The sequence below is a fragment of the Pseudopodoces humilis genome, chromosome 3 (assembly GCF_049639895.1).
Source record: "Pseudopodoces humilis isolate 2021_Gansu_Grassland_sample_001 chromosome 3, ASM4963989v1, whole genome shotgun sequence".
Lineage (NCBI taxonomy): Eukaryota > Metazoa > Chordata > Aves > Passeriformes > Paridae > Pseudopodoces > Pseudopodoces humilis.
Window position 1 is genome coordinate 103245701 of NC_142202.1, and position 26082 is coordinate 103271782.

The following is a 26082-nucleotide window of genomic DNA, read 5'->3' on the forward strand; positions in this document are numbered from 1 at the left end:
ATGGAGAAGAAAGACAGCAGAGGAGAAAAGACAAAATAAAGAGAAAAAAGGTTGACAAAAGAAGGCCCTACCTTCTGCAGCAGCTTCCTAAGCATGCACACCCACTCCTTCCCCTGCCATAAACTCATTGCAGAAATTGAAAGGTTACATACAAGCCGTTTTCAACACTCTTTATAGACATTCTTTTCCCATTGAAAGACCTGGTCTTCTTTTACCTTAGGAACTCTGCTTTCCCATAAGTTTTTAAAAAGGCACAGTTTTGTAAATCCCAGTGTATTTGTTGTAAACAGGAATTCAGCTGTGACAGGCAAGGCAGGTTACACATCCAAAGTGTAATTACTGTATTGGTAGCCTGTGTAATGACAGCTGCTGCATTCAACATTTCCACAGGAGTTGTCCTTTATACATTGTGCTTACAATATTTTAGACACATCCTGCTACAGGTCACATTGTAATTTGAGATTGCTTTGAATTAGAAAATGTACCAGGAATTTCCTACCTACTTTGCTGGGTAGTAATTTACTGTTGATCTTCTGTTAAACAAGAATCTGTGTTAATATGTTTTCATAATTAATGGGACACATCATTTTCAGAAATGCAATATGGCTAATGCATATGTACATTTGACTTATCTTTCTAAGAACTGTGTCAATAGCCTGGTAACCAGGCAGCTAACACTGATAAATTTCTTACCTTCTGCTTAATTGAAGTTCTGTTATGGTTCACATATTCCTAGCAACGTTTGCAGATGCTTTTAAATTCAAATGCAGTGTTATCCTCTGACTACTCATACTTTACTACCAATTTCAGCATTAAAAAATAGCAAAAAAACCTGCAGAGCTTAGTTCTGTTCCTGGCTCTGCAGCAGATGCAGTGTTTCCTCAAGTTACTGGATCATGCTGCCTCACAAACCATTTAAAACCCTTTTACTTTCTTCTGGTAATAATTCTTTTATTATTAGAAATGTTCTATTTAGTGAATTGAAGGCACTGGCTTGCATTATATGAAGTTATTTTCTCAGAATAATTAAGAGAGATAGAGGCCCTGTCATTCACAGATAAAGTTTATCTTCTTGAGCTGAATAAAAAGAATTGAAAATTCCTGTTAACTTTCTTAAATCAAAAGAGCATAAGACAGTTCCCAGGTCTGGAATACAAAAGCAAGTACAAGAGGGCTGAGTTTACCTCTCACCTGTGACAATGCAAAAACAATACTGCAACAGTAGCTCCTCTGATTTGTACGAGAGGCAGGACTGAGCTTTTGGAGGTAGTGCAAACCCCATGTAAAACTTGATTGAACGAGACAGTTTTCATCCAGCCAGCGTCCAAATGAAACCCAGAGTCCTGCACTGAAGAACATGCAAGTCAACTGGAGTGTGAACAGCTGTGATTCGTATCTGGTTTTGTGCAGCAAGTGGAAACCCCTGTGCTGGCTGCTGCTGTGGCTGTGGATGGTCACCAGCAAGCACTGCAGGGGCTGCAAGTGGTGCTGCAGTCCCTGTCCCATGTGTCCTCTGCAGGTTGGAATGGGTGGCATTGCAGCATGCAGAGAAGAGCAGATTCAGCTCTCACTGACAGGAGAGTTGTCATTCTAATCACCTTTTTATCCTTTTTCCCCAAGAAAATACCTGAGGCAGAGTTACTCTAAATTTGTCCCACAGCTGTGCAGCTTAAATTATGAGCATTTCTTCAGGAAGAACATTGAGTCCATTTGTCTTTAATAGGGTCCTTCGGTGTAACTGCTGAAAGAATTTGGTTGGATGAAGGCAATTCAGGGAAGAAAACAAACAGGGGGGATAATGGCCAGTCCCTAGAGATGGAAATGTTACACAAACACAACAAACACATGCACAACAGTGCTCAGGCAGGGCACTGCTGCTTCCAGTTTAGATTAGCCAGTGGCAGCTTGACTTTGGATAGGCCCACTGCGTGCTTTAAAGAGACATAAAAAGGATGTGAGCTGTTTTATGGGGGGTCACAATCCCTTCCGATGTAGCCATATGTTCACTCCTCACTCCATTCACTCCACTGGTGAATATCTTCTTATCTTAAGAGGAATTTAAAACAACAGTTTTGTCTTGAGTTAATGTATTACCAGCAACTTTGAAGGAGTTGATATTTTTAAAGACTAATCTGGACATTTTGTAATTATTTGTTCCTGAATAATATTTCTGGTTGACCCTTGGCTAGAGCACAAGATCCTATGAGCCAGCCTTAAATATGCCACTTTCCCTAACAGCCTTTGTCTCACAATCCTTTTAAGCTGGAACGCAACAGTTAACACCATTTTGCAGTATTATAAACCACCGCAGGGCAATGAAGATGATGGTGTTGTAGCTGAGATTTCCTTTCAACTCTTTTTGTCACTGCCAGGAACTAGGCTGATGCCCACCATAAACAGATGCCAATAAGTTTTTCTGCATCAGGAAGATAGAAATAACCTCTCTCCTTTTCCAGGTGACTGAGTCAAGCAAATTCTAGGGCACATTAAGTTGCCAAAACCTGCCAAAAAAACACAAGTCAGCTCTCCATGTAAAAGCATGATCACAGCTCAGGGGAGTTGTTGTGTTTTAGAGGAAGCACGTGAAAAAGCACTTTGAAAGGGAAGATGTTTCTTCTGACATCTCAGTGCTCAGACACTGCTTATGTGAAAAGAAACCATTATACATCAAATACAAAAATAAATGCAATTCCTGTGTCTCGTGGTATTTCTTGATGCAGACAAAATAGAGAAGATGCCTGGGTCTGCAGAACACTGGGAAGAAAGAACTGGCTTTTCTAAATGTGCTGCCCTCAGGGGACTGGGTCTGTTGTTTAGAAAAGAGCAATGCAGGATCATGCTGATGCAAGGAGCTCTAAGTTATGATAATGCAGATTGCAGCTCAACAGGCTTGATGAGCAGCCAAGACAGCATGCTTCTGCCCTCCCTACCTGGCAGAGCAGCACCATGGGACGCATCCAGTGCCCACAGCACGCACTGAGGACAGAGTCACCAGTGTCACCAGGCGTGTTGACACAGGCAATAAGCCTACCATTTCCCCCTCTGCCACTACAGATGTCACTGTGTGTTACAAACACGTGTGTCCTTGCTGCTGCAGCTCACCTTCCTGGGCAATTTTCAGCATCTCACATTCTTGCTTGTGATGATTCGAGGTTGTGTAACCATCTGATGGGCTGCTGTGCAGCAGTATCATTTCCAAGTCAGTAACAATATTTCTGCAGGATCGTTCAAATTTTATGCTGAAATCTCCAAATGACCCGCTAAGATGACATCATTCATCTCCAGGAAGTATTCTGTTCACATTCTTGTATTTGGACAGTTCTGAGGAACTCACTTTGCACTCAGGGCATGGCTTTCTCACAAACTTTCTGCAACTAAATGTCATTCTGTACTCCTGGTTAATTATGGTTCTTGAAAGAGATGTGTAGCATAAATGCATATTGCTGTGCACAACATTGAAGGGTTGATGTAATATCTGGACCAGACATATTCTGCAGTGATTAAAACTTCTGTGATTAATGAAAGAGAAATGTGATAAAAATTTAATTTATTAATGCTATTATACATCATAACACGTAATAAAATGAGTCCTCTCTGCACAGCAATAGTATCTTAAGGGAATAACAGCAAACACAATCAGAGAGAAATATATTCTCTTAAGATCCTCCCTCCCCCTCAGTCTTCACAACTGAGGACTCTCTTAAGACTAAAAAATTATTACCACAACAAGAACAAAGCAGCATAGTAAGTTGCCTCTAAAAAAGTATGTTGTTGAATTCTTCTTAAAATATGTAATGAATTCTAAAAACAGCCCCCACAAATAAAGTTCCCCCCAAAACAGAGGAAAATTTTATGCAATATATGTGCAAGATTTTTTTCAAGGTAAAATTGATTAGGAAAATAATTGGCAGAAAAAATTATGAAACATATTTTTTCCCCTAATCCTGCAGTAAGTTATGATGATGGTGATGATGATGATGTTTTAGAGTACTTTTTCTTAGTGAAAAGTTTTGAAAAGTTTGGCAGAAGTGCAGAAAATACTTTCTATTGTGTCAAAATGTGTAATGAAGGAATAAACCTCTCCGTTCATTCTCGTCAATTTTCAAAATGCCACCGCTGAAACGCACAAAATGTTTAATCGTGGAACGCTGTCGCAGCTGTGCTTTCGAGCTACACCGGGAGCTGGCCTGTCTTCCCATTGCCCTCTGACTTTAACTCGGGCAGAGCTGAGCCCTGACACAAGCAGACAACTACTCTGGGGCATAACACGGAAAACAAATTACTTCCCTCTGCAGCGTGCGGGGGGCACTCCGCATCTCAGGCTGTACCGCCAGCTAATCAAGCCGCGTTTGTGCCACTTCAGCAGACGGCGCTGGGAATCGATGGCAGGTCAGCCCTTGGAGCTGACAGCCCAGCGCGGCCCCCAGCCAGCGCACAAAACGGGCCGGTGAGAGCCCCCAGCCAGCCGCACAAAACGGGCCGGTGAGAGCCCCCAGCCAGCCGCACAAAACGGGCCGGTGAGAGCCCCCAGCCAGCCGCACAAAACGGGCCGGTGAGAGCCCCCAGCCAGCCGCACAAAAGCGGGGCGGTGCGAGCCCGCAGCCCTCGGCCGGCACCGGCGGCTCTCGCTCCGCGGCGCTGCCGCAGCCCCGGGCGGGAGGCGGCCGGCCCAGCCCGCTCCGCCTCGGCAGCATCGCCCCTCCGGACGGGCCGCCCCCTCCGCGCCTTCCCCGAGCCGCGGGAGAGCGGGGAGCTACCTGGGCTGCCTGGTAGGTGGCTCCGCGAGGCAGCGGCGCAGCCAGGTCCCCACGCGTGCTCCGGGCGCGGGATCCGGGTGGGTGCGGGACTCCCCGAGGGAACCGAGCGGGACCTCCCGGGCGGGGGCGGGACGCCGGGGGTGCTGTGCGGGACCGACGGGCAAAGTGCGGGAACGCTCCGGGAGAGAAGAGGGAACCTTGGCGGTGGGACCCCCTACAGCCACGGAGCGGGATCCCCGGGGCGTGGAGCGGGATTCTGGGGAACACCGACCGCCTGGGCACGAGCGGACCGGGACCCCCGGAGGCACGGCGGCACCGCTCCGGCACGGTGCGGAACCACGGGGAGCGGAACGGGGACCCCCGAGGGCGCTGCGGGACCCTCGGGGGCGCAGGCACGGCAGCGGGGCCGGGGGATGCCCGGGGCCGGGGAGGGGACTCGCCTGAGCCCGCCTGCCGCCGCCTGCGTTCCCCTCCCACCTCGGGCGGCCCCGCGGAGCCGGGCGGAGCGCGGCGGGGCGGGCGGGGCCGCCGCGGCCCCAGGTAGGCAGCACGGTCCCGTCCCGCGGCGGGGCGGCCCCGGGGGAGCGGCTGCGCGGGGTCCGGGGCGGACGGCGCGGTGCCGGACGTGCGGTGTCTTCTCCTTGCGCTTTACGGGGCAAACAGTGGGGGGAGGAGGAGGAGAAGAAGAAGAGGGGTGCACGGGATGCCCCTTGTGGGGCACGGGAGCCTCGGTGGGTTTCGCTGTCCCGCCGAAGTCTTGCCCTGAGCCGTCCGGCTCGGGCCGTGCGGCCGCTCCGCGCTGCCCGCAGGGAGGCGGCTCCGGAGCGGGGGCGCGGGCACCGCTCTGGCCCTCGGAGGGGCCGCGTCCTGCCCTCTGCAGGGCTGCGCTCTGATGGCCTGTGCGGGACCGCGTCGATAGCGATACCTCTGAGTCCTTTCGCATTGCAGAGCTCTGCCTTGTCTTTTAGAAACTCGTTTAGGTTAAAAAGTAAAGTAGATTTAAGCAGCCGTGAATGGCTACAGTAGCCTCTGTGGCTTAGGAAATGTGGAAGAAGTTTCTTCACTGTGTGCGTCAGATTTAAAGTAGACTTTACTAAGTTCGAGATAGTTAACGTGATTTTAGAACTAAGTGGATTTTTAAGGCGCTTTCTCTTCTTATAATTGACTTTTTCAATGTTCATCTGTAGGACAGTGAAAATTCTCTCTGCTTATTTTCTGGATTTTCATGCCTGCGGGATCACTCTGTGTCAGTACTATTTTTTGTTTGCCTAATGCAAAGCACAGCTGCTGGTTATTCTGGGAGCTGAACTCAATGTGTCTGCTGGGCAAGGTAGACCTCAAGATCTGAGCAGCGGCAGTGTATTGATTCCATTAGCGGAATTTACAGATCTACCGACAGATTCCTTTTAACACAGTCACTTTCCCAGAATTAAAGTTCTCCTCCGAGCGCCTGTCGCTGGTCTAGGCCAATAGATGGCATAAGGCACTCAGGCTAACGTCCTGAGGGGACAGAAGGAGCAAGAATACCTTTTGTACAGGAGTTTTGGAGGGGATGTGTGAGTCTGGGTGTCTGACTCGGGATACCCGGGACAGATCTCATTTTCAGAGACCTGTCCTGGACCACGCTTCTTACTTTCCTCGGTCACAATTGCAGCATTTGCCAAAATCTTTCTCTCCTATAACCAGGGTTAAGTAACGTAGAGTTTTGATAGGATTTGATCTGAGTTGATACCTTAAGCCATGAAGTAGAGCTGGCTTTTCAACTTTGCAAGATGTATTTAATATCTGCTGCTGGGGGGAAGCTGCCCGTTGTAGCAGTGTTGAAACCAGTAGTCTTTTGGGGGAATGAAAGGCAATTGTCTTATAAGGAAGAAACTTTTTAGTTTCTGTGTCAAAATTTCTGTTGAGATATCACTGTGGGTAGAAAAAAAATTATGTTCTGAAATTGTGTAAATTATTTAAATACAGGTAGGTAGCTAAATTATGATAAAAGAACTTTAACTGACAGTAGTCATATGTAGCTTTTACAAGGGTACTTATTAGCTGTAGATTTCAAAATAGTTCTCTTTAAAAAGTGGTGCAGTATCATTAGATTTTTTTTTTTCAGTTTCAGGAATTAAAACATGGGAAAGGTCCAGAAATAATATCAGATCTCCTAAATCACAGTTCTTTACTTGTCCGGTAAATTTGCTTTATACAGTCTGGACATATTTAAGTGGATCTTGCAATTAAAAAAGACTAAATCTATATGTATCCATAGCAGAGGACATTAAAGCTCTTTTTAAAGAGACCTTCCTTGTCTGTAAATGTCTATGTCTTGTTACCTGTCTCATCACTAAGGCAACCCACAGAAGCTGTGGCAGCCCTTCAACTTCCTATTTGTGGGCAAAAGAAAATCAATGATAAGCTTTCAGCTGAGCTGATGCAAACTGCAGTGTGACCCCTAGCATTGTTCCTGGGACAGGGGAGGTCAGATGTTTTACTGAAATGTCCTTTGTAGAAACAAAGGTCTTGAAGGAGAAGCAGTTCTTTGCTCACCCTCTGTAGGACTTAGCAACTTTCCCAGGGCAGGAATAAAAGCACTTTAAACCTGAAAAGATGATAAATTGGTGTTTAGCCACCAGTGTAACCTTAGTGTGCAATTACAGCCACAGGCAGGGCAAAATCAACTGCTGACACCGAGTGCCAAGACTGTTCAGCCTCAATGCAAAACCTCAGCAGTGACTGAGCTGAGCTGAGCTGCAGAGGCACCTTAAATCTGCATGGAGAGTGGAGGCAGCCGAGCTTTCCGCACTCAGCACTGGTGCATCTGCCAGAGGTTTGCTTTTTGTTCTGGCCGAGGTCTGGCCAGGCTGGTGTTGGACATGTGTCCTGCCTCGGTGCTAGGGTCACTGCAGAGACCGCTGCCACCGCTCCCGTGGCTGTCTGCTGCTGGCATCCCTGTCCCTGCCAGCTGGGCAGGCTGAGCCCACATGCTCTCAGGTGAAATAAGTGCCGCTTAACCAGGAGGGTGTGTGAGAGGCAGGATCTGGTGTGAGTTGGTCAGAGGCAGACCGTATCCTGTTGGGCAATATCCGTATAGCAGCCCGGCCTTCGCCTTGGTTACTTGAAAACAGGTTGAGACCATGCTTTTGGGCTTATTTCCTAGAGGCCCTGTCTGAGCCCGTTTGTCTGCAGCATGTCTTCTGTCCACAGACTCTTGATTTAAGGAACTTGTTTACTTCCTATTGGGGCACATATATTAAAAAGACCTGCCTAAGGCTAATGACTAGAAACAAGGCTCAAGTCTCTAAACTTGCATCATTATCTGCCTTGCAAATTTTCAGTTGTGGGACATCTGCCAAGGACACATAATAAAACAGAGATCATGAATAAGTAAAATGCATTCCACTAATCTGTGGATATTTTCTTTTTATCTTGCCTTTGCCCCATCCCTTTGTTTTTATTTCTTGCTCTTCATCTATTTTTTTTTTATTTCTGTTAAGCCTTGCCTTTTAATTTATGGCATCATCTTATTTTCTTCCTGCATTGCCTCTTTAATTTCTGAGGGGGAAGGCACCCCAAGAAAACCAGGCAGGATGCTGTCATTGCCATTGCCTGGTTCTGTGTGGAGGACCAAATCCTCAGCTGACAGAAACTGTCCTTGATCTGTTCCAGACAATGGTTCTGCACCAGTTAATGCCAAGGGATCATCTGCTTCAAGGTACTACCTGAGTATGTTACTCCATTCTTTTCCATTTTTTCTTTTTTATACCTCATTTCCTTCTGGTCTTTTTCATTTTCCCATATTTTACTGATGCTTCTTCCCTTAATACTGTACTTTCCATTTGATGTGAATATGTTCCGCTCATCTTGTCTCATTCATAATGTACCTGACGTCCTAACAGCAGTGTGTTAAACTGCTGTCATCTGTCATTTGTGGATAACGGGCTCATTCTTCTTGCAAGGGCATTCTGTATGTGACAGTTGCTTATAATGGTTTTCTTTTGTTTTTCATTCTGTTTTAGAGGAGATGACTGCTAGAATATTTATCTCTCTTGAAGAGGGAGATTGTGTTGATCCTTAGTTTCTGAGGGAGCTCATTCCACAGTAATTTTCAAGATACTTCTGTCTTCTGGGAAGATGAGCTTTATGATTTGTATTACAAGGTCCCATCGTGGTCAGTGTTGTTGTTCTGCTTAGTTTGCTGCATGTTTGGGGTCATTTGCTGGTGTTACAGGCTAAGCCTGAGACCTCAGTTTTCGTGCAGTGTTCAGCAAGGAGCTCAGGTAAGTCTGGAGTAACATGGTGGTCTCTGTGTTGGTAATGTTGATGTAAAGGTGTGGAAGGGTTCACTCATTTTGCCTTCTCTGATTTGTTTCTGTCACTGATGTCTGTCTGCTGGGTATTCCCAATGTCCCTAGTCATAGCATGAATTTCTGTTCTTTCTTTTATCCACAAACTCTCCAGCTCATATTCTTGCCCTTCACATTAAGGGCACCTGGGATCACAGGTTCTCAGAGGTTCTCTCCCAAATTTGCCCTAAACCAGGGCAGGTGTCATACCTATTTTGCCTTCCCTTCCCTCACAGGTGAGTGGGGACTGAGGTGAGGGGTCTTGACATGCCAGCTCTCACAGCTGCTGAGGAATTTCTGGGAGGGGGCTCCAGGAGAGGCCACTATGGCTCAGTCCTTCAGAGCCCTTTTGTTCGGAGCAGCCAAGTGCCCTGGCTGCAGACACCAGCCTGACTTTGACTTGCTTGGTATCTGTTGCCATCTCCTCCAGGTAGGTTTATGTCTTAAAGGTTGTTCTCGGGCAGGGAGAGCTGCTGGACTGTGATCCAGATTCAGTCCTTGGCAGATGGGCAGCCTGGAACCATCCTCACCTCTGCCAGCAGCAGCAAGAGATGCAATTGTCCCTTCTTGCCCTGTGAGGTGTTGTGCTGTGAGTGCTCTGGAGGTGCACCTGTGCAGCTGGAGCTGTATGCTCTGAGCAGGCCTATATCAGGGTAAAGGCTAAGAATTTAACTTTCCTTTTTTACCCTTTTTTGAAATTTTTTGTCTTACCAGCCTGCCAGTAAAAACCAGTAAAAGTCACAAGGACAAAATGGACTGTGACTGGTTTAAGGAGGATAGGTTATATATGATATGAGGCAGAATTTTGCTTCCTTTTTTCTTTTTTTTACATTTTTGTCCTTTCTTCATCAGCTTGGACAAGCAGTTTAGATGCCAACTGATACCTTGAAAACTGGTTAATTCTTCCACGTGTTTATTCATTCTATCCCAGTGTTACTCTAATGACAGGCTCAGAGCCCAACTTGTGCTGAGGGTTGCTTGACTTCTCCTCAAAGCAATGGCTATTCATGGCTTCATGAACTTGGGAATGTTGAAGTAGTACACACTGACCTGCTAAATGACATTGAAGAGGCACATCTCAAGTCTCAGGTTCAGCTTCCAAAGCATGGAGCTCAAGGCATGGAGCTTCCAAAGCATGGAGCTCAAGCACTTTTTAAAGTGCTGAGATTTATGGACAAAAACTATCTTGTACTTCAATCTTGTAAAACTTAGTGTTGGCAATTCTGTGCCCCATACAGAATTTCATGTTTCTGTTTTTTGTTCTTTGAGCCTAACACATTGACTGTTGATGCTCATGTAAGTACAGGCAGGTTACCTGTGTTACAGTGAGCTAGGGAGTTCTCACTCCTGGCTTCAGTGAGAAGAATTAGTCTTATAGTTTGTGAGATGCAATTATAAATCTACAATATTAATTTCGTGGACAATTGTTGTCAGTCAGCATGTTTAAAACAGGGGTGGTAGAAGACTTGGTATGTCCTAAAGACTCCTTTTTATTTAAGGCTTTATCTTATATGTACGTATAAAATTCTTTAGTTATTTCAGTCGGTTACTGCTGATTTAATTAGATTACGATTCCAAAGCTGCTTTGTAATTTTATGAACTCCATTTATTGCCTGTTGAGAGAAGAGCAAATAGAGCCATAAGTTAGGTTTTCATTTTGAGAATAGCTCACTCATTACTGCAGCACAAATGTAAATCAGTCCTCCATGGTTTAGCTGTAGCTAGTGACAAGCATTGAATGATTGTTTCAGGCTGACATTTTAGAGGCAGACACCTTTTCCCTTGAATAAGCTGCTGAAAATGATGCTGCCTTGTATATTCTTCTTAAGCTAAGAAGATCTGTGTGTCTTCCTGTCCAGTGCAATGTTTGCTCTGAAAAGGGCAGCCAGCATAGATCAATACTGCTCTTTTAATTCACCCATGAAATTGGTAAAAGCTTGATCTGGACAAGGGGGATAGAATGAGTTCTTGGTGATATTTTAGCTCAGTGCTATTAGTCTGGAAACAATAATGGTGTTTATGTTCTCATTGTAAGCTGTTCTTTTCTGGGAGTTCTGATTTTGTTTTAGTTTGCTGTATGTTAGGCCAGGCAAGGAGAAGTTTTTCCCACTAACTTTGATTAATTTGTTACGATAGAAAATAACAAAACAAAATAAAAATCAGCTCATAGTGTGTTTGATGCTCAAATAAAAGTTATTGTGGATTCACACTAAAACCTGTGAATCTTGAGTGAGAAAAGCTTAATCTGCAAGCAGATTTGCTGCTAGGCAAAGTGCTTGTTCCTGGGTCTCTGGGATGCTCCATCCATTTCCTGACCATGAAGCAAGTCTTTTCTCAGGTCTTCTGTAACTGCTAGAGGCAGGGGATATGTTTCAGCCTTCTTAAGCTATCACTTATCCTTGGAGCTGAGCAAAACCCCTGGTTTGAGGCAATACTCGAGTACAGGGTTTTTTTATTCATTATCTTGTATTAATTTCAATGTGACTTGAAAATACACCTTTAGCTTGTGTATATTCAGCTCTATCTGAAAACTTTGGACCAAGTCTCTGAAAAATTTGGACTGAGTCTCAGCTGGCACCTCTAAAAGCTCCTGGCCCCGAGACTTCAGTCTTAGGCAATCAGACATGTTTCTCTTAGTGATAAATATTACTGATTTCAGATGATATTAAGGATTTTTGTATTCAGATACAAAGTCTGGGGACTGTGGGAAAACTGCCTCACAAATGAAGTGAGAGGCAGAAGTTATTTTTCTCTCCAGTGTTTTACTGAGCACATACTGAAGTACTTCATTCAAAAGTAGACAGAAACGAAAAAAACCAAAACATTTAATTTCTTTTTCTTCTAGAGAGTTGTAGATTAGCACTGTCTTTAAGGCCAAACAGGTTTTTGCTTTTGTGATGTTCAGTGGTACTTTGCTTCAAGCAGCAGCTTGTGCAGGAAAACTACCATCACCCAAATATGTGTTGCTCTTAGTTTCTTCCAATGCACTGCATATGCTTAATTAAGTCTAATTCTTTAATGGAAGATGTGTAGTTAGGATCTCAGATCTTCCTCTGGAGCTCTTGGTGTGTGGTGCTTTCAAAATTCTTGGGGCTTCTTCTGGGAGTTTATGAATCTATCTAGCTGAAGTTAAGCCCAGGCAAAAAGCTAAGAAATCCCTTGTCCTGTTCAGGTCTTCCACAAAACATCTGCTAATTTTGTGGGATTAGGATTTATGCAACCACATACCTTCATTTTCCCCTCTCTGGACATCTGTATGGGTCATCTTAAACATTAGAAAAATATATTTGTGAAAAAAAAAGTGGGAGAAGTAAGGAGACAAAGGGCTGGATTTGGACTTCTGAAATTTCTTCTAATCTGATTGGGTTTTATATCTGTTCCAAACTTTCTGTCATTGGAAGACAATAGTGAAAATGGCACCAGAGTAGTTTTATAAGGTCTGACATTGAATTGATTAAATGGCTGTATTGTTGTGGGCTGTGCAAACACATGTACTAGCCAGAATCCAGCCCCCACACACAGCCCCTCCAGTACCTTACAGATTGTGCCAGTGTGGGATATTACTTTGCATATGTAAATCCAGGTCTACTTAACGCTTCCTGAAAAAACAATACATGATAATACCAACAGGTGCTGAAATGAATTGCACTGGTTAGGACTGATAACTTATTTTGTGAAAACCTTACTTGCTGGCTGTTCCTTTTTGTGTGCAATGACAATGACAATTCAGCTTCCATGAATATTCAATTGAACAGTGGTGCAGTGATACAATTTTGTGTCTTAGCCTGTCACGTACTCACTTCACACATTTTCTGGAAATGGTCTTTCTGCTGAATGCTTTGTGGGGAGAGCCAAGTTGACATAAACAGGGAAAGCACCTTTGCTTTTTAAGGACTGAGATGACTAGTTATACACTGGTTGACTGATGGGATGCTGTTAAAAGAGCTGTCAGCATCCTGGAGAAACTCCATCTGGGATGAAGTAGCCCCATGGAACAGTTTGGGGGACTGGTTGAATGGAAGCTCAGTAGAGAAGGACATGGAATAGAAGTGAGAACAGTGCCCTCACAGTGAAGGCCCTGGGCTTTGTCAGCAAGGCTGTAACCAGCAGCTCCACAGAAGGTATGGATGCTAACTGTGAAGCAGGCAGCATAGTGCCTGTGGAATAGCAGGCCACATAACTTTCTCAGTCTTGCCCGAAAAAGTGGCCTGGGAAATCATAAGGAGGAATTAAAACAATCCTCAGAGACAGAAAACAGCCTTGCAGGTGCTGTTTGTCTGTTCCTTGTTTTCTTGCAAGAGAAGGTCGAGGGGTGGTGAGACCCACTGACCAATGATGGTGATGTGTTAGTTTACTAACCAATAAGAGTTTCTTTTCTGTACTTTTCACGTATTGGTCTATAAAAAAGACCTGAGGTAATAAACCAGAGAGAAATTCTCCTGATCGACTCCCAAGAGAGTCTGTGTCATTCTTCTCACTGTTCCTAATAGAGCGACAAGAAGGAGTCACTGAACCCAGACTGGAACAAAAGAGTGTCTAACTAGGCTTTAGGAGAAATATTTTCCCCATAAGAAGGGTCTGACTGGATCAGGTCACCAGAGAATTTGGGAAATTTTGAAAATGTTAAAAAAATCAGTTGGCCCTGAACAGTCTTCTTTAACTGAACTGGCTTTGACACTGGGTGGGACAAGATGATCTCCAAAGGAGCTTTTTACCACAAATTAGCTTGTGATGCTACCTGGAAAGTCAAGAGGAGTGGTGTAACTAAATGATGTCCAGCGTAGGAGCAGTGAGCATGTACCAAAATCTGAGTGCTCCAAGAAACGAAGGCTTCTGGAGGCCTCAGGGTGGGTAAGGTTTGCACTGTGGCTCTGGACCGTGCATGTCTTGCAGATATTTTCTCCAGCTGCCTCCACATGTCCTTCCTTAGCCTGTGGCTTCGAGTCACGCATCCTAGCACATTGTAAGAGTTACTTGGATGCTTTGAAAGTGAGTGTTGGATCACAGCAGACTGCTGAACTTATATGTGAGATTTGAAGCTCTGCTTCAGAGTTGTCTGGGGTCAAGAGAATTTATATTGAACAGTACTGACTCCTTTAGTGAGATTAACATGCTGCAAACACAAGTGTTTTTACAGATTTTCAGTTTAAGATTTCACTCAAAATATTCACAATAACAATTGCTTGTGTTCTTGTTGCCTAAGAGACTCTGAATATCTTGGAGAACTTCACCGTGGTAAAGAAAACCTTTGTTTATCTCTGAAATTAATATAATTTTTTCAAAACATAAAAAAATAAATGCAGTGTAACTTTATCTTCTCAGACTGCCAAGTAAAATTAAATATATAGCAAAGGAAGGAGCTGACTTGTGGAGAATTTGTAGATAGTTGGTTTCTGCTGTCTGTCCTCAGTGACTCCATCCCATTCCAAATCTGCTCTACATGTTCACATCCATGGGCCTGGACTGCAGCATAGTGTGCTTAAGTAGATGTTAGGAAAATAATTTTGAGAGAACAAGGGTGTTCAGGCCCTGGACCAGATTCCACAACCTCACTGGAGAGGCTTTATCATGGGACATTAAATAAACATCTGCCAAAGTTCTTCTAGAAGTAGCTGATTTTGCCATGAAGAGGGGGAGAGAAGCTGAATTGTATTGCTTTTCAAGGTCCATTCAAGCCTGTTTTCTGTATTCAATGGTATATTACTAATCTAAGCATCTTATTTCTAAATGAATTAAAAAAAACTCCATCAAATGGGCTGAGGTACACCCCAAACAGTATTGCAGGGAAAGAATTATTTTGTTCAAGCAGCTTATCCCAAAGCCAGGACTTTGCAGAGTAAAGCTATAGTGGATTCAATAGTTACGTGTAGCCAGGTGAGTTGTGCTAGCCCTGTGCTCTGCAGCTGAATTGCCCTTTTAGCTCTGCTAGTGGCTGTGCTAGTGCAGGTGTTGCTGGTAGCACAGGCAGGACTGATTTCAGGTCTCTTTACAGTTTTTTCTGCTGTAATATGTTACAACATAATCCTGGTGTTTATGTTCACGTCTCTTTCCAGTTTAAGGAGGAAAGGTACTACTTTATGCAGTGCATAGATTTTAGATTGTTCAGAACAACTTTTTCACCCAGTGAAACTGAATGTTGTGATTGGATTTTGTGTCCTTTGCAGTTAGAAAATATAGGATGGACAAACAAATAGAAGATTTTGAGTATCAGATCAGTCTCCTTGGCAGTGAGTTAAATCTTAACACTCTGTACCCCTTCCACAAGAGTTAAGAATATTCTGAATTGCACCAAGTTCAGCATTCCTTTCCTAAATATGGAAGAATTATGGCTCTATGTGAGTATAATTTGCCACTGTGCAGAGGCTTATGAACCATTAACACTCTCCTTAAAAACTCAGGAAAGTCTTCAATGTTTCATGGATCTGTGTATTAGAGAAAATATATCATGTCTAATTGTTCATCCCTTTCTGTTAGGTGTGGAAAAGTTGTGGTGGGATAGATGGGGCAGTTTCTTACCTCTGCCATAATAGCCCCTCAGTGCAACTATGTTGGGATCATGTATCAGATATTTTTGACAATTAATGGTACCAGAAATTACTACAGTAAGGGTAACAATAGGATTTTATGTTCATTGTGATCACTGGAGAAGTACTCAAGTGGAAACAGTGGGGAACTCAGTAAAAAATGGGGTACAAAAATAATTTGGGGAAGGGATCCATAGAAATTACACTTGTTACAGAGGTACCTAAAAGTTCCAATGTCCACTTCAGATAGTACTTGGTGTTTTGAAGCTGTGCTCTTGACGGGTGCCATTAATACAACCTATCAAACAAGATCATTGCCAAAATAACCTGGAGAGAAACAATTTATTTTACCATCGAACCACAGCAACACTGACCTGCTTGTAATAGTGCCTTGGTATCATCTCAAATATTTCTGTGAGCTTCAGCCATTGGGACCACAGAACACAAGGAAGTGCTCAGTGTGGTCAGCTGTCTGTCTGAGCTGTCTGTGGAGCAGGTGTGGTAGCTGCAGTGTTCTATCTGGGCTTAAGTGATGGGGATTTACAGGTTGGTTTTCAAGCAGGCACATTTTAATCTGTCACTTCCACTTAGTTGTGGATAATGATCTTTAAATTTATATGAACAGAATATAAATTGCAGAGCCTTTGGGAACGTTGCAAGGTGCAAGCCTTGTTAAGTCTCATAATGTGTGTTATCTCCAGGGGCTTTTCAAGTCAGAGAGAGAATAACTTTTTTTTTATTTTTTTTTTTTTTTTTCACTTTAGTCGTTTACAAGGTGAAATTCTGATGATTGGGTGGTATTAGGTGTTACTACTTGTTCTTTTTTATGTAGATGAGAAGGTGGTTCAGATCACAGACTGCATTCCCAAAGAAGCTTCTGTTGTGTGCAGGCTGCAGCTGGTGCGTTTTCCCTTGCCCCTTTCTCATACCCAACCCTTGGCATATCCTCTGTCCTCACCTGCATCCTCATAGTGGAAATAGCAGAATTTCACTTTGGGAGGATTCATTTCATGTTGTATTAGTCTCCTGGAAGTTACACACCTTATGGCACTACTCATACAGGCCTCTTACCTAGTCATGGCAGAGATGGGCCCCACCTCTGGTGATTCACCCCCAAAAACCTCTGCCTCAGCTGAGTGGTGTGAACTACGGGCTGGAGATGCTTGTTCTTCTATTCTTGCTAATGTTCTTTTACTCTGAAGTTGTAACAGCTTCATTTCTTCCTTATCAGTATTTTGGAGGAAGTGACTTTTTTTAACCCCCTATATTTGAAGGCTGTTTTTTGACAGGTATGAATATTTAAATAATTTTACATTTGAATGTCAGCAGTGCTTCTAGCAGCTATTGTTGTTTCCAAATGATGATCATCTCTTTCTGATCTTCATTGTATTGCAAAGTTCCATAAACATTTGGCACAAGTTTAGTTTCTAAAACAGCCTGGTGACAGTAGAATTGTGCTGGGGTGAACATAGCCAAGTAGGCTTACATGGGAGTAACATCAGAACAAAATTTTCCCTGGATACTTCAACTCAAACTTTATTTACCTGAGGTCTTCTAGAAGGTTGTACTGAATCAATTTTAAAATAAATGTAGTTGCATAATTCTATTATTTTCATGGCATTTTAATGCAGTATTCTGCTTAAAGGATGATACTGCCAGTGGAATATTAAAAGTAAATTACAGCTGAGAAAAGAATTTAGCTGATTAATTTATCCTCTTTGCCTCACAGAATGTCCATAACCACAGAGTAGTTTCTTCAGATGGTCTTGATGTTTGTGCTAGCTGACCTTTTAAAGTTAACCTCTGCCTCATAGTTTGTGAATGACTTTGCAATTAACTGTGTCAAGTATTACACAGGAGAGTTGGATGTTGCAGCTTATATCACAGTGAAAGAGGCTGTGCTAAGCAATGTTACCTTACATTTTTCCAGATTTAATTAAGTGTGCTAAAGCAGTTATTACTGCCCAGCTGACAGACAACAACTTAAGTCATGCTAACTGGATTTCAGTCCAAATCCCTAATTGTGATTGATTGAGTATATTATATATGCATTTAAATGTTTTTCTCTGCTTAGTGAGTCAGAAACTGTAGTCTGTAGCACTTCTAGGTGGTGCATTAGACAAGTATTTGCCCTATGATGAGTGGAGAAATTCAAACACTTAAAAATCAGTGAAATGTTGATCCTGAGCTGAAGGTTGTTATGGTTTGTTATCCACAGCATTTTAGAAGTACTTAGGTGTCAAAACCTGCACGTGTGCAGCTTGGATGATTTGTAGAAGCTCTTAACTGTCGGGAAATTAGCAGAAGAAACAGCCCAGGTGTTTGTCTGCATCATTAGGAGACAAAATCTGGTTCCTGGGCATGGCTGAGTGACAAAGTAAGATTCTTTAGGGGGAATTTGCTCACAGTTGAATTTCCGGAGTTTGGAACCCTAAAATGTAAATCTACCAAGATTATCAGATTCCTTGGGAAAAAATGAATTTGAACTCTGGAAACACTTTTTAGAGTTGCCAGGATTTGCGTGCCCTTTCAGGTTCACATCGGTGCTATATCCCTTGTGACTTCACTGTGAGCAGGACTAGGGCCTTTTATTTATGTTCCTTCTACTTAGAGGAAACCATGCTAAAATGTGTATTTAATCTTGGGAGGTTTATGGAGTGTAAGTGTGCAGGAAACACGAGCTGAGGCTAAGACAACATAGCCATGAAGGAAACCGGTAGAAAATCTGTAGGCATGTGCTCTCTTTGAGTATTTTAAGTAGCAGAGCACTACAGCTGTCAACCAGTTCAACTCTTTCTGTTGTGCCTGGATAATCACAGATTAATGCTAACAAAAGATGAAACTGACCCAATTTAGAATTACTAGTAGCCAAGGTGTTACCATGCTCAAAGATTCAACATATCAAAAAAGATGTTTTGAAGCTTGTGGTGTAGGACAGAGATTCACATTCACAGAGAATGGGACTTTGTGTAGATACTATGCAAAACATAACTGAGAAAGAGGAACTTTGCTGACAAATAAATGTATAGTATGGGGGTGCACATGGTCACTAAAAATCTCTTAGGGGTTTGTTCCAGAAGAGGTTGGAAACCACAGCACTTTGGGGTGTGTTATACATCTGTGGTGTAGCTGTCTCTAAGGGACTGTATCTGCAGACTGTCTCTGTGACTCCCCTTTTGTGAGCTTCAGGGATTTCACAGCGTGCTAAATATCCAGAAATTTGCAGCTCCCCTTCCAAGCCAGACAGTGGGCCTGTGGCCTCACCAGCAATGTGTGACTGCAGAAGCACTGGCTAGAGCCCATCTCCAAGCTGGACTGGGAAGAGTTAGATCCTGTCATTCTGGTTTTTATTCTAAAGTTTGTATCCTTTTCACATAGCTTTCCTTATGACTGGCTTTTATTTAGCCCTGAAGCTCAACATTTGGAACTTCTATTTGTTGTTTTTTTTTCATTATCTTGGAAAATAATGTTCATTCTTCCAGTAAGCATCTTTCTTCTGTGTCATTTCATTTTCTATTCTATATGAATTCTTATCCAGTAGCTCCTTGAAACAGCTGAAGCAATTAAAGCAAACAAGTAACTAACATCTGGTATGTGTTTATTTGCTCTCTTATACTCTCTCCAGGGCAAGAATTGTGTGATTTGGAATAGTTACCAGTTTATTATGTTATCTATATTTGAAGAAGACCAAAGAGGTTAATGTTGCACTTCAAGTTGAGATTTACAAAGTTTGTGGTAGTTCTTTGTTCTTAGGATGTTCACGAAACAGGCCTTGGCACTTCAGGAAAACATCATTTCCAGCTGAGCATAGTTTTACCCTTGAGGGAAAGTTTCCTGAGTGAATAAAGGGTTTCCATGAGTAGAGAGCACATCGTGCTGAGACCAAAGTTGTCATCTGTGGTCATTGCCCTGTGGCTCGAGTCACTTGTTAAAATGACACAAATTGTTCTGATGGTAGCTGGCACAGCAGTGTCCTGGTCTGTGGCTCAGGAATCAAGGTCTCTGCAAGACAAGACATTCTTCAGAAGAAGATGCTCTTGACATAGTTATTGTGAATCTTTCCTGTATGTTCTTTCTGTAGTCTGAAAATCACTTAATGGTAGTAATACATTAAGCAGGTTCTGGATCATGCTCTTTCTAAGCAAGATCCACTTTCTCTCTGCACAAATATTGTACAAATTATGACAGTACCCTCAAAATAAAGCAGAAAATTATTGCTCACTGAATTTATTATACAGAGCAATTTCATGAAGGCACCATAATGAATATTATCTGCATAATCGATATGGTTTTATATTGCTATCTCAACAGTACGTCACTCTAGTGTACTAAGAATTTGCTGAGCACTAGGTTCTTGCTTTAGCTATTTCAGAGTAAAAATTGCTTTGCATTTGTCATTATTTGTCATGGTCAGAAGTGCCCCCAGACAGGAGGATAGTGGTGTTAAGCTGAAGGAGGGTAGATTTAGATTGACTATTAGGAAGCAGTTCTTTACTGTGAGGTTGATGAGACACTGGCACAGGTTGCTCAGAGAAGCTGTGGATGTCTCATCCCACTTAATCCAGAATTGTTCAAAGCTGGGTTGGATGGGCTTCTGAGCAATCTGGTCTAGTGGAAGGTGTCCTGTCCCTGTCAGAGAGGGTGGGTATGAGATGATTGTGTAGGTCCCTTCTGACTAACCATTTTATTCTGTTTATTTAGTTCTATGACTATATGATCTGAGATCTTGCCTGGTTTTTATAGTGCTCACTTACACTGCCAGTGTTCTTGTGTTAATGAATTGCTAGAAGTGGAGATTTTATTGACTTAAAATGAATCAATAACTAGAGGGTTTTTGGGTATACTGAATATACTTTGACTTCCAGTCACCCCAGTCCAGATTTATGGCTTTTTTTTTTTATTTGTAGTGCTATAAAACAGAGCTTGGCTCTAGATCGTGAGTGAAGTGTGGTGATGTTTATCAGATGAGTCTTGCTGCCCTTCTGTGAGGAGAGATCAATGGTCTTATTTTACATCTTAATGATTCCTAAAAACTGAAGCCTTGGGAAATGGCTGGAGCAAGCATGTCTTACAACCACTCTATTGGTTGTAAATTGTAGATTGCAAATACATGCCTTCAAACTAAATCTAAATGTGCAAAATAATTTATATGTTGTTGTGATTTAACCTCAGCTGGCAGCTCATCCCCATGCTCACCTATCCCCTGTGGGATGGGGCCGAGAACCAGAGAGGTGAAATGAGAAAACTTATGATTTGAGATAAAAAGCATTTAATAGGTAAAGCAGAAGTGAAGCAAAACAAGGAATTCATTCAGCCCTTTCCCATGGCAGGTGTTCAGCCATGCCCAGGAAGGCTGGGCGCCATCACATTTAATGTTGACTTGGGGTGACAAACAGCATCACTCTGAGTGTCACCCCCCCCTTTGCCTCTTCTTCCCCCAGCTCTACATGCTGAGCATGACCCCATATGATATTGTCTGTTAGGACAGGAGGGTTTTGATACTGTCTTGTCACATTTAAAATTAATTGGTTTCCATACAAAATTGAAATAAATTAGCTTAGTGTACATCAATTAGTGTTTAAGTGTCAGAGATCAAAAACATTTGCTCTCCTCATGATCTGAAGTTACATATAATCTGATGGCAAATGTAAGAACTGTGAGTTTTGGCTTCACAACGACTTGGAAGGAAAGCAAGAAAGCAGTTCTGTAAAAGTTTAGTTACTGACTAGTAACTATAACTTCCTTTTGAATTCAGTTTCAGCTGAATTTATAGTAAAATATGGAAACATTAAACTTCCTTCTGTCCATCTGCAGGTGTCCACAGGTAGTTGTTGAGGAAAAATTACTGTGGAAGTTCCATCTCTGAAAGCTCTGTTTCCAGACATGACACTTCAACTTCCCAGCACTGCTGTAGTGGTTGTAGCAATGCTGTGGCAGAATAGGAATTGCCTGTGGAACTGACCAAGGTTGTAAGAGGGCTGTGACACTTGAGGTGAGTAGGAAGGCAGATAGAAAAGTACCTGAGGCAGTGCAGATACCCAAATATATACTGCAACATTCTGAAGTCAGGAACTGAAAAGCTTCAAATGCAGTTTTGATATGTTTTCAAGAACACAGAATGTTCTTGTGTGGATTACCCTAGAAGTAAATGAATTGATATGTCAGCAAAAGTAATTGCAGTCCACATTCAAGCAAATAACATTGGAACAAGTGGATTACAAATTGCAACATCATATAAATTAATGCAACTCAACTGAAACTGTAATTGAGAGAAACCTGCTAAAAAGTTTTATCCTAAATGTTTTGATTGATTGACAAGTTTTCTCTTTAAAGATTTTTTGCATCATTGAAGTACATGGATTTCATGCCTATTAATTTCAAAGTGATAGTAAAATAGAGACTGATTTGCAGATGAATTCAGCTGTCTTTCTTCACCCTGGTAAAAAAGAGACCTAAGCCAGAACCTACTGCTTTCAAATTTGCTAAAGCTTTGTAAAACTTTGCTAAAGCTTGTAAGCCAAACTAATTTAAAACTACATGACTGTGAAATGCTGAATAAGGGTATTTATAATTTGATTTCTTTTTTTATTTGTTTTGTTACAGCATTTCACAGTAACCAGAGATGGAGAAAAGAATGTGTCACGAGAGCAAAACTGAATTAAATGCTCTAACAATATCTTATGTTCTTTTCAGGTTCTATGTAATCTCATTGAGAGACAGCTGTGGAACTCGTCTGTCCAAAATGGTTTATGGTGAATTTTTTCGCAGACCTGGCAAAGATGCAGAACTTATAAATTTAAATGTGGGTGGCTTTAAGCAATCAGTGGATCAAAGCACCTTGCTCCGATTTCCCCATACCAGACTCGGAAAACTTCTCAAATGCCATTCAGAAGAGGCTATTCTAGAACTGTGTGATGATTATAGTGTGGCAGACAAGGAGTATTACTTTGACAGGAATCCTTCCTTGTTCCAATATGTTCTGAATTTTTACTATACGGGCAAACTTCACGTTATGGAAGAACTTTGTGTCTTTTCCTTCTGCCAGGAAATAGAGTACTGGGGGATAAATGAGCTGTTTATTGATTCCTGCTGCAGCAATCGGTACCAAGAACGGAAAGAAGAAGGTCCTGATAAAGACTGGGATCAGAAGAGCAACGACAGTATGGACTCCTCCAATGAAGAGTCATCCATATTTGATAAAGAGCTAGAAAAGTTTGATAATCTATGTTTTGGTGAAATAAGAAAGAAGATCTGGGTCAGAATGGAAAATCCTGCATACTGCTTGTCTGCCAAGTTAATTGCCGTGTCATCCCTGAGTGTTGTTCTGGCATCAATTGTGGCCATGTGCATTCACAGCATGCCAGAATTTCAGAGGCTGGATGCCAATGACAGGGAGATTGGAGACCCTGTGCTGGAAGCTGTGGAGATTACGTGCATCATCTGGTTTACTGCTGAGCTAGTGATCAGGCTTTTCACTGCTCCAAGTCAAAAGAAGTTCTGGAAGAAACCACTGAACATCATTGATTTTGTCTCTGTTATCCCATTTTATGCCACACTGGCTGTGGACACAAAGGAAGAAGAAAGTGAAGATATTGAGAACATGGGGAAAGTGGTTCAGATCCTGCGGTTAATGAGGATATTTCGCATCCTGAAACTGGCCAGGCACTCCGTAGGACTGCGGTCTTTGGGCGCTACTTTGAGACACAGCTATCAAGAAGTTGGACTTCTGCTTTTGTTTTTGTCAGTTGGGATTTCTATTTTTTCAGTGCTTGTCTACTCTGTGGAGAAGGATGATGACTCATCAGAACTGCAGAGCATCCCTATTTGCTGGTGGTGGGCAACCATCAGCATGACCACTGTTGGTTATGGGGACACTTACCCGGTCACACTCGCTGGGAAGCTGCTCGGCACCCTCTGCATTATCTGTGGGATACTGGTGGTAGCACTTCCAATCACCATTATTTTCAACAAGTTTTCTAAGTACTACCAAAAGCAAAAAGCTATTGATAGAGACCAGTGCAACAATGACCGCAAAGAGAAAAGCAATGACCTACCCTATTTTAACATTAGGGATATTTATGCAAAAAAGATGCACTCCTTCATTTCTAGCCTTTCTTCAGTAGGAATCGTAGTCAGCGACCAAGATTCAACAGATGCCTCCAGTATCCAAGATATGGAGGATGTTTATAACACAGTATCTTTAGAGAATGGTACAGGAAAATGAGTTGAATCACGTTTGCTTCTCTTTATTTCTCTTCTTATTCTTGGTAAATGCTGACTGACAAACTTCCGTGAATTCATTAAGAGCAGTTGATTCTCAGGGTACTTAACTCTCAGCCATATTTGGACATTCTTTGCTCTGAGGATGCCATAAAAGCTTCATTGTTTATATGAGGCGTTAGAATATGCCTCATATAGTGGTTTAGTTTTTGCACAACTAATGTTATGCATTTTTGAGACAAAAAGTTGGGAAGAGAGTTTTAAATGTGAGATAAGTGGTTTTTTGGTTCTGTGGGTATTGTTGTTCGATTTGTTCATTGTTTTTTCCCCTGCAGCAGTCTCGTATCTTACACAGAATTTGCTTTTACAATTTTCTGTTCTTCAGGTAGAGATGTATTGCAAACATGTAAGAACTATTGCACAAGTTAGTTAAGTTTTTACCTGCAAATACATTAGATAAATGAAGGAATTGTGTACATGTAAAACTGTGCTCACTAACACATTTATGTAATTTTAGAGTTGGGAACCCATTTCCTAAGTTGGGGCAGAAAATATATATTGGTACATATTGTTTTTACTCCATGGAAGCATAATATTTATTAATTTCATTTCAAAAGCACAATACATTTTTAGTTTGTTAAAATAAATGATTCCCATTGTGCCTATATTTTTCCTAGGATCCAGCCATGGCCAAGCTGTATTGGGTCCTAAAGGTTTTAAGTCTTAAGTCCCAGGATGAAGTGTCTGGTTTAAGCAGGATTGGAGGTTTTTGTACCACTTAGCCACCTCTTCCGCTGTTGTGACCCTGAGCAATTCTGGTGCCTGGAGGGAATCCTGCTGTGATTAAGGCCACCCCGGTGGCTTCCCCAGGGACTTTGATTTGTGGGCATTGAAGCAAACATCCGTGGTGGTCTTCAGAAGTTACTGCTCCCTAGTGCCAGCCAGCTCCTTGCTGGGGGCTGTTGCCTCAGTGGTAGGGGCAGTGGGAGCAGCAGCTCGGCTGCTGTGCTGGGTCTGTGTCCAGGGCTGAGGTGCCGGGCAGTGGAGGTGTGAGGACGTGCTCTTCTCTGCCATATATTGCCCATCAGAGAGGTAAGGTGGGCGCTGCCCTGTTGGAACTGTTTCAGCTCATTTTTCTAAAGCTCATCTGCTGGTGGTGGCAGCTTTCCTGGTGTGTGGTGTGTGCTGGAGCAGTGCTCATTGCTTGGCAGTCCTGCAGCTCTGTGTGTTCCCCTCCAGGGATTTCTGAAGCAGCCAGCTAACTCTGCTCTGTTTCAAGCAGTGCTGGAGAAGCTCAAGGACCTTAGAGTGTTAAGTGGACCTTATAGCCCATAGTGTTTTTGAACACTCATTCTCTTTCATTTGTCTGGTGGCTAAATCAGATGCTGGGCAGCAGGAATCAAAGACACTGTGATGTCAATATTTTCCTTAAAGAGAGGTTTGAGTATTTTATTTTTTTAATATTACTGGGTCAAATACAAATGCCTGTACTAAGCTTCTATTCAAGAATATAAAACTCTGTAGGAATTGACTTCAGAACTGAGTAAGATGCCAGAAAATGACAATTGATTTTAGCTACTGCAGAAACTTGATTTTTCATGTGTCTGCCAGATTTTCTGTTGCAAAATGCATTAAATAACTGAGGTGCACTTAAATTTACTAAGGCACAGAGCTCTAACCTCTTTCTGACATGGAGAAATGAAACAGAAAAGGTTCAACATATGCATTGTAAAGACGTGTCTCAGGACTGCTGTGCATCAATATAGTGATTTGGGACATAAAGAAAATATTTTGAGCTTTGGAGAAACCTCAGATTTGGCTTGTTACTTGCTTGTAAGGGTATGTGATGCTTCACAGACAATTAAAGATAATTCTTCCCATAGTTCTTGTAGTAATAACAAAAAGCAAAGTTAGCCTAAATGTGATTTGTTCTTGCTGAACATTTGACATTAAAAAGATGCAAAAATACAAAATACTAAATGTGCCTGTGCATATGAATCTAATAGGAACCAACAGAATAACAGTAAAAAAGTTATTCTCTGTCCAAAGAAAATCTCTTGTTGGTGTCCATGTAAAGATATATTTATATATATATGGTACATTGCCACGGAAGATCAAAAGCAATGAAAAGTATTGTAATGCAACAAAACCTGCAAGAAATCGTATTAAATAGTTGAAAAAGTGCTACTGAAAAATTTCATTTTGTGTATCAGGCATTACTCAAGGATCACAAAATATACAGCTTAG

The 26082-nt window shown here is 42.4% G+C and overlaps 1 protein-coding gene across 2 annotated transcripts; it reads left to right on the forward strand.

Annotated features, from left to right (window-relative positions):
* The first annotated feature begins 4752 nt into the window (after window positions 1–4752).
* On the forward strand, window positions 4753–24482 carry KCNS3 (potassium voltage-gated channel modifier subfamily S member 3). 2 transcript variants are annotated; one of them, XM_088053551.1, is made up of 3 exons: window positions 9480–9521; window positions 21430–21607; window positions 22309–24482. In XM_088053551.1, exon 3 carries the CDS (start codon window positions 22358–22360, stop codon window positions 23837–23839), a length of 1482 nt encoding a protein of 493 aa, XP_087909677.1. In that variant the 5' UTR covers window positions 9480–9521; window positions 21430–21607; window positions 22309–22357; the 3' UTR covers window positions 23840–24482. The 2 variants fall into 2 exon arrangements, with proteins under 2 accessions (XP_005521900.1, XP_087909677.1); XM_005521843.3 differs by lacking the exons at window positions 9480–9521; window positions 21430–21607 and adding an exon at window positions 4753–4834.
* Window positions 24483–26082: the final 1600 nt, after the last annotated feature.